The 8,833-nt window shown below is 35.6% G+C and overlaps 1 protein-coding gene across 2 annotated transcripts in view; it reads right to left on the bottom strand.

Moving 5' to 3' along the window:
* Window positions 1-687: 687 nt before the first annotated feature.
* Window positions 688-8,833, bottom strand: part of tbc1d22a (TBC1 domain family member 22A) — a 195,610-nt gene continuing 187,464 nt past the window's right edge. For both annotated transcript variants that reach the window (XM_062982239.1, XM_062982238.1), the window contains exon 13: window positions 688-4,286. In XM_062982239.1, coding sequence (XP_062838309.1) covers window positions 4,158-4,286 — 129 coding nt within the window. In that variant the 3' untranslated portion in view covers window positions 688-4,157. The remainder of the gene's footprint in view (window positions 4,287-8,833) is intronic.

Raw genomic sequence — 8,833 nt, 5'->3', positions numbered from 1 at the left:
TGCCTGAACAAGGGTTTAACCCACTGCCCCACCGGGGCCCCAGTACATTCCAATGAACCAATGAGATTTCAATAAACGTTGACATAACATCCAATAATTTCAATTTAGATCAAGTTTACATCCTTGATTTACTTACATGTTACACATTCCGAAAGGCAGTAAGCTTCTTTTGACAGATAAAGAATGTTTGTCAAAGCATCCTTTCTTTCTATTTTCCTCTGGGTATTTTTTTTAAAAAAAATACCGACAATCAAATACAAATAAACAAACATGTGGAAAGTATTTCCAAAGAATAAACTCAACCCATCCCTACCAGTTCTTAGTGCCACATATTGCTGTTGCAGGACAATGTAGTTTGACTGTTACTAATAAAAGAAAGGTCTTCTACTGTTCACAAAGGGAACATCTAGTATCTCATTCCTCTCGTCAGTTGTGGCATAACAAGTAGTTGAGAGCAGTAAGCAAAGAAGTCTGGGGGAAAAAAAGGAAATTTAGCGTTGCAATCCCATATTCATGAATCAGGGAAGAAATCTCATTAAACACAATGCTTACTTCCAAACACAGATCAAATTGCTGTTTTTATTCTCTCACACTTGATGCAGTCATCACCAAGTTCTTTCCCGAAAGATTCCAATATGGGAAGAAACCAGAAATGTTCCCAAAAGACTACATATCTCAGCATCAGTCTTAGGTACTTACATTTTATTGTAGAGTTCTCAAGTTAAATACAAATCTATGGGGTTCTTCCATATCAAATTAAAGACTAGTGCAACTAGTTTGTTATATTTGAGATGTACAGATGATTGACAGTTAATATTCTTCCTTGTATTATATTTACATATTTCAATATATTGTTTACTATTTACATTTCAAAGCGTATGCCATAGATATAAATTGGTTATTTGCACTGTACAGCTTTTTTGTTACAGAGATTAGTTAGTATTGCATTTATGACAACAGCATCTTCAGCATTTTCCTGATGAACCTTTAGGAAACTACAAATCAGGCTACATTACTGGATGTCCTGATATCTTTTCTATGCTGAAAATATTAACAGAAGAATAGCTATGTTAAATACCAATTTAATTGTTACTTTTCTAGGTCTAGTAAAGGGGTGTAAAAATGGCAGAAATATTTCTTCCACGTAACGTTTGGTTGGGATGGCACTTTACCTGAGATACAAAAAACTATCAAAAACTAAGATTAATTCCCTTTTAAGAGAAAAGTATATAGGGAATACACACTATGTATATAGGGAAAGATGTGCATGAAATTCTATCAGTTATCTGCAAAATACCCCATTTGTATAAAACAAGAATGCACGTTCTGCATTTAGGAAAATCTGATGTGCTTAACCTCTTTTTCTAGTTTTTCCAGGGTTTTCCCCCCCACTATGATAGACTTAATTTTTCAATAGGAAGCAATTCAACTCCTAATGGAGCTTGGAAGCTGTGATGAGTCAGATCACAAATAGAAATTATAAAGGAAGCTTATTATTCTTGTTCCTCAAATATTCTCTCCCTCCCCAAGCCCATTTAATATAACAGACACCTATGGGGTACTTCTTATAATTGCATTTTTAGAAATCCCAGATGTACGGAAATTGCACTTTTTTCCTCTTTTAAAATGTTCATCATCATTAACAGGTATTATGTTTTTGCTATTTTAGTTTTGTGTTCTGCTACTGGAAGAAATTTTGTTAGGCACAACATGACACTTTGTAAACTTAAGAGATAAACATGGCAGAGAAATCATATATGAACATAAAACTTAGCCGTTATTTGGGGTTTGAGTATGACACATACCCCGTGTTCTGTAGAAATGTTGAACTATGCCACAGAAATCAATTTCATCTCCACAACATTTATTACTATGTAATATCTTCATGACAAGATGAGAACCTCCTATGGTAATATCTGCTAATACTGCACTAGACCCAACCTCCCATGCACATTATATTACTTTCTGGAAGGATAGGTGTAGCAGCAGTACATATGTTCCTCTTTAAGCAGTGTTGTATTACGATGGCCTAAGTAAGGCAGCACCATCAGCTCCCCCTTTACTGTTGTCTTGGAAGCTCTCCATCATTTTATCCCCATGAAAGTGGCCATACCCCTCTACCAGAAAGTACACAGAACAATTGTATTACTTAAATAAAGCTATTAAACAGCCATGTGCGGGGAAAATGAGGACTCAAACTAGGGGTAGACTGGATTTCATACCCAATGTCCCCAAAACATGCATGGCTAAATAGTAAGACACTTGTAAATAATCCTTTCAATATATATATTTATATATTAAAAATACCCTTAAGATATTTTAATAGCCTCTTAAGAACACGCATCTATCGCACTTTAAAATCAATCCTCCAAAGTGATTGGAGGGGTTGTGAGAGAGTAAACAGCTCTTCTTATATATATTGAGGCATCTACACTTCTGTTAGGCAGCAATATAACAAGTACAGCTGAACTGAAAGACATCAAAACCAAAACCAAAAGGCACATTTGAAGAGCTCTTGAAATTAAGATCTACACAGTTTAGGGCTAATCTGAGAAAAAATATGTCCAGAAAACAGGGGTAGGGGACTCATTCCCCTCCAGGTGTTGATGAAATACTATTTTCATCATCCTATCTCATTTGGAGACAGCAAATCTAGTTGGGACAGATGGGAGAAAAGTGTTGCATCACCTTCTCGGTAGTATGCCAGCTTCCTATGCGCACAGGACTTTTATATGGAAAAAACTCAAATTCCATCTATTTAATCCAAAATTGTCCAATGAAGCTTTTAACACTGGATACTACAAGTCTACTGTTTAGATAAATAGTCCCTTACAGTAGGCTATTAACTATTCATGTTTGCTAGAGCCTTCTATAAAGTGCAGTAACTTAAGTTACCAAAATCATAGTTTGCTTTGTTAGATGTTTTGAGGTGAGACAAACTTTTTAATCAACTTGTGCATCAATCCTCAAATGAATATCTTATATAGGCAAATTCCTCTGGCAAACTTATTTTTTCAGCCAACACAATTTGTAAGTAAAGCAAACTGGAATGGCAGAGAAGACTCGAATAGCAGAATCGCCATCTATCTTATGTTCCAAAATTTGCTCAACACAATTAAAATTCATGCAAAAGGGTGGAGTAGTATCTTGGTTGTTGGCTGTCGGAGCAACTGATTACTTCTGTGTTTCCTCCACAATCAAAACAGCCTATGTTTGGTGGAGTTAGACATCAAATGAATCAGATAAATATCCAATATTTTAATTGTTCCTATCATGTTAGAAATTCATCATAAGGCAATAACACATTAAAATATACTCTACTGTAAACTAAGATTCTCATTTTTAAAAAATCCTTGAAGATTAGAAGTCTATATACTGAAAACATTTGATAGTTTTAAGAATTAAGTTATGAGTATATTATTATGGCAGAAGAGATCCATTTCTTAATGTATAGCCAACACATCACAGAAAGTAAAGTGTAATAAGTTATTAACACTATTTGCCTTTCACAGTGTATAACATCTGGGGATTTCTTGTGTTCATGTATGTGGCATAGTTTTCAAGTTCTCAACATTGCGTTCCATTGAAATCTGTTAACTTGGTTTATTTGTGTAAACAAAGATAACACTAAAGGTATTTAAATATTTTGTGTTTCAAACTAAAATAAAAACAAGCTCATACAACTCCTATGTGACCTTACCACCCAATTCATTTGTCCTCATTTTCAATGCAAGACTGATTATTCCTATTAGCTCCCAAGCACACCAGACACCAGAAATATTTCCATCAAAATAATGAACACAATCAACTAGGAATAAAGCTCATGGAGACAAGACAATCAGTCATTAGATACCAATGAACATAAAACACTTTCTTCATTAACATAATAAGTCAATTACTAAAGGAAAACGGAAGCATGATAATAAGAAAAGGGAGCTTCCAACTTTTCTGTAGGCAATGAACAAAAATGTTCCCTTTAAAACCAACATGGTCTTCTATGTTGTCCATTTCTTTGGTAATCCAATGATCACATAGGTTCTTGCAGAACTATACTGGAACGCTTCACATGAATAATTGGATGGGTAACGGTGTTTCACACAACAAGAATAATGAAAATGATGCCACAACAGCAGTACATATGTATTTCTTTTGTTCTTTCATCTCTTGTAATGGTTGGGAGCATCTGCAAATGCAAACTTCAGTCTGTAGGCTTCTGCGAGGAGAACGCTGATCTCTTCGTTTCCCCAATGCATTGTGGGCAGGTTCTGTAAAAAGATGAGTAGTTCCTTAAAGAGAAAAGGAGAAGAAGAGAATCAGAACTGAAGATACTTTGTCACTATCTCAGGACTCATTAGGTTGGTGAAGGTTTATTTTTATTTTTTTGGATAAAGCAACCAAAACCTTCCATCAACACTACAACTGCATGTTATTCTGATTTATTTTGAATACTGTTTAGTTTGAAACAAACTTATACATCACAGGTAAAATATGTGTTTTATTTATATAAAGCAAACATTCATAAGAATTGCTTGAGAGATGCCCAGAAACACTTGCCATGCAGCATGTATATAGAAATACGGCAAATAAAAACAGTATTCCAAAGATGAGTAGACCTGGGAGGATCATTCAGGAGATAATAACCATGGAACAGTGAAAGAAAAACAAAAAAGAGATTAAGTTTTCTTATTTATTTATTTATTTATTTACAATATTTATATTCCGCCCTTCTCACCCCAAAGGGGACTCAGGGCAGATCACAATGCACATATACATGGCAAACATTCAGTGCCATTAGACATACGACATGTCTACGACAGACACATACAGACAGACACAGAGGCAATTTAACGTTCCAGCTTCTGGCTTCATGAGGGTATGCTCGATTTTATTTCTGATACCCTCCTTAATGCCTCTTAATACTCCCTTTTCATTATTATTTAGTTTTGATATAAAGCTTTTAAATAAGGCAGTGTGGTATAGTGGTTTGAACACTGGGTTATGACTCCAGAGATCCAAGTTCAAACCTTTGCTTCGTCATGGAAACTGACTGGGTACCTTTTGTCAAGTTCCACCCTCTTGGCCTCAAGGCAAACACCCTTGTGAACATTTTGTACCAAGAAAGCCTCACCTTAGAGTTGCCATTCGTTGGAAAAGACTTGAAGGGATGCAGATAGTTTATAATGGTGTTTCAAATAAGCACCAAAGCATAATAAAGATACCTTTTAATCTTAGTAATTAGTAATTGTTGTTGTGTCAAACCTCCATGACAAGGACCTTGGATGAAATGAGTCTGTTTTAAAAATGCTTGCAGCAATGTGGATAATAAAATAACAATTGTTATTATTTCAAACCTCCATGACAAGGACCTCGGACGAAATGAGTCTGTTTTAAAAATGCTTGCAGCAATGTGGATAATAAAGTAACTCTGCTACAGAAGCAGTTCTCATAAAGTGTGTAGAAGTATTAAAATATGAGTATTAAAGTACAGTAGAGTCTCACTTATTCAACATAAATGGGCTGGCAGAACGTTGGATAAGTGAGTATGTTGAATAATAAGGAGGGATCAAGGAAAGGTCTATTAAACATCAAATTAGGTTATGATTTTACAAATTAAGCACCAAAACATCATGTTATACACCAAATTTGACAGAAAAATTAGTTCAATACACAGTAATGCTATGTAGTAATTACTGTATTTACGAATTTAGCACCAAAATATCACAATGTATTGAAAACATTGACTACAAAAATGCATTGGATAATCTAGAACGTTGGATAAGCGAATGTTGGATAAGTGAGACCCTACTGTATTATGAAGTGGATATTGAAGCAAAACAAATGGAGCCTCCACTTATGCAATCAAAAGCAACATTTTAATTAACATGAGAATTCCCAAGTGATTTTAGGCCTGGAAACTGCCCCCAAACTGCCCAAACTGATTAAGGGTCAAAGAGCTGTATTCCCATTCTTGCTATAATGGGATATTGTTTATATATTTTTTTTACCTCTAAGAATACTGTAGCAGTTGGAGCATATATTATTGCAGCTTTATTACACTACAGTAAGAATTAAGTTTCAAAATTTTGTAAAAAGAAATTCCTTAAGAGCTCCTTAAGATATCCAGCTGCTTAAGTTAGTAGTCTCTTAGTTTGGATTGCAAATGAAGAAGTCGGCATGAGAGAGACATTTTCAAAACCGGATGTATATCCATCCTACCACTGAAACATGTTAAATGATGGGATGCTTTGGGAAAAGAAATATTGGTTGACTGAGAAGCCACAGGCAGTAACAGCATAGGCTATAAAAAGAATGCACACAAAATTTAAAAATAGAAGAGTTCTATATCAACTCTCAGCGATGACCTCCCGCTACTCCTGTCCCCGCTGCCCACTCAACTGCCCTCTCCTTCTGGATACAATGCCACCCAGAAAGAGAGTATAAAGCAAGGAAGCTGCTTCTGTCTTCTCACTCTGTTCCTGTTTGCAAGCTCAGAAAAGCAAGTGGACAGGGAAAAAAAGTAAGGAGGAACAGCAACACAGTCAAGAGACTGAAGGGTTGAAATAATTTTCCTGAAGTGTGGGCTGGTCCTCAATAATGGCCAGTAATCACCTTCTTAAAAATCTTAAGCTTAAGGTTATAAAAATATTGTAGACTTACTATTAAATACTCTAAAAGCAACACAGAAGCTTGAACAAGTTCACTACTCCTTGCTGACGATTTGATGACAGAAGCAATAAGACATCTGATAACAAGCCATGTACTTTATACAATCATTGCAATTCTTGCTATCAAGAGAGCCACTATTATCAATCATATGTGTCGTATTGCTTCATTTACTTTATGAAACTTTGGTACTTAACATTCACATTTCAAATTTCTCCTATTAATCCTAATTGAAATGATTGAAAGCTACGGGCTTGAAAATTATATGTAACATTTATCAGGGCTGATTTGCACAAACTGTTGACGGCGATGTAGTGAGCCCACGAAAGCATTCTATTTGAGTTTTCTGTTTATGATACAACTTGATACAACTATTTGCCGTACACATTTAATTTTACTTGGGATCTGGGTATGTCCAGAACCAGTGTGGTGCAGTGGTTTGAGTGTTGGACTAGCACACTGGGAACGCAGGGTTCAAATCCCTGCTTGGCCATGAAAACCCACTATGCAACCTTGGGCAAGTCACATTGTCAGTCCCGGAGGAAGGCAAGGCCAACCCAAACCACAGAACAAAATTTGCCAAGAAAACCATATGACAGGTTCACTGAATTGTGATCTCAACTATGACTCTGTAAGGAAGGCAGCAAGGTGGACAACATGGAGATACCTATGCCACAGAATTTGCTGCAGAGCTACTGTTGATCAGAATAGACATTTACTTTTCCCATTCTGTTCATTTAATTAATTTACTTTAAGATAGCTATATTGTTTAGTATCATACTCTGTTGATGGCTCAAAAAGACATAGCACAGACGCGACTGAAGTTCAGTGACAGTTTTGTTCAACTACAGAAGTTATTTCTGCCACTTTCTGAACATCTTAAAAATGAATGAACGCATATACTATATGGAATGTTAACATCAGCACTGCATCACATATGCACACTGTGCCTATTGTTTGATATTAAGATATAAAAATTATTACCCTGTTTTTAGTACTCCAGCAATACCAGTATCATATGAGACTGTAAATGATACACCCTTAAAAGTGTGAAGGAAACAGCTCTTTTTGTGAGAATGCAATGCATATTCATGAGACACTTCAAGATTTCAAAGTTGAGTTAAATTCAGATGTGGAGCAGCATATTTTAGCTATGCCATAAATCAGTGTCGCTTACACATTTTTCCTGTTCATTTAGTAGTGTTAATGCCCCCCCTCGAAATACATAGACACAGAGCTTCAAAGAAATCCATCAATACATGCTTCAGATTATTGGATTTTGGTAATTTGATTTAATACTTTTCTTCATAAAGCTTGACTTTTGGTTTATTTGTCCTAATTGTTAGACTTTCAACAGAGTCTGAAAGTTTCTTGCATGCGGTGCCTATAAAAAGAACATTTTCATCTTATTTTTAACCTTTCTTTCACATTCCATGACCTTTTAACCAGTGGATCAAACACAGAACACAAGTGTGCTTCATAGAAAAGATTAAACTATGTGTAGACAAAAAAAGGTCAATCCGCACACCAATGAGGATAGCTAGATCTGAAGGTGGATATGTTTCTCTCTCCGAGACACAGAAATACACAGTTGAATGCATCGTAAAAAAACAAAATGTCTATGCTATCACATCACATTTAACAAGCAATCCTTTATTTTCACAAAACCTATTTTCCCTTATTTTTGTCCAGCACACCTGGGATGCCTTTAAACTGTTTCCACTTTTTAGAACACTTGAGGATTCTGAACGGAGCCTTTGCTGTATGACTTTTATCCATCACCCACAAAATTATCTCTGATCTTGTAGGCATGGTCCCACAAACATCCCAAGCTTCAACCCTGAACACTCTCTTAGAGCTGATTTCTCTGACAATTCTGTTATTAGCCTGAAAAACCCCTGTCACGTTCTGGAAGAAGCAGCCTCTAAAAATAGAAAAATAAGTGATAGTTATATCGGACGCAACTGCCACCTTTTAAAATTGGTCAACAAGGACTGACAGTTCTCAACAAGGTGAAACGGAGAAGGTGACAATTTGACAGAACAATCTTCTATTAATCTTTTGATAACATACGGGGAGATATTGTGATTAATTTCAAATTTTTCAGGAGAAACAATTTCATGGAAGGAAGTGCCTTAAGTCACAGAAAATGAATGTAACAAATTGAGGG

The sequence above is a fragment of the Anolis carolinensis genome, chromosome 5, assembly GCF_035594765.1.
Source record: "Anolis carolinensis isolate JA03-04 chromosome 5, rAnoCar3.1.pri, whole genome shotgun sequence".
Lineage (NCBI taxonomy): Eukaryota > Metazoa > Chordata > Lepidosauria > Squamata > Dactyloidae > Anolis > Anolis carolinensis.
The sequence above is the reverse complement of the archived record's forward strand: the minus strand, read 5'-3'. Positions and strand labels throughout refer to the sequence as shown.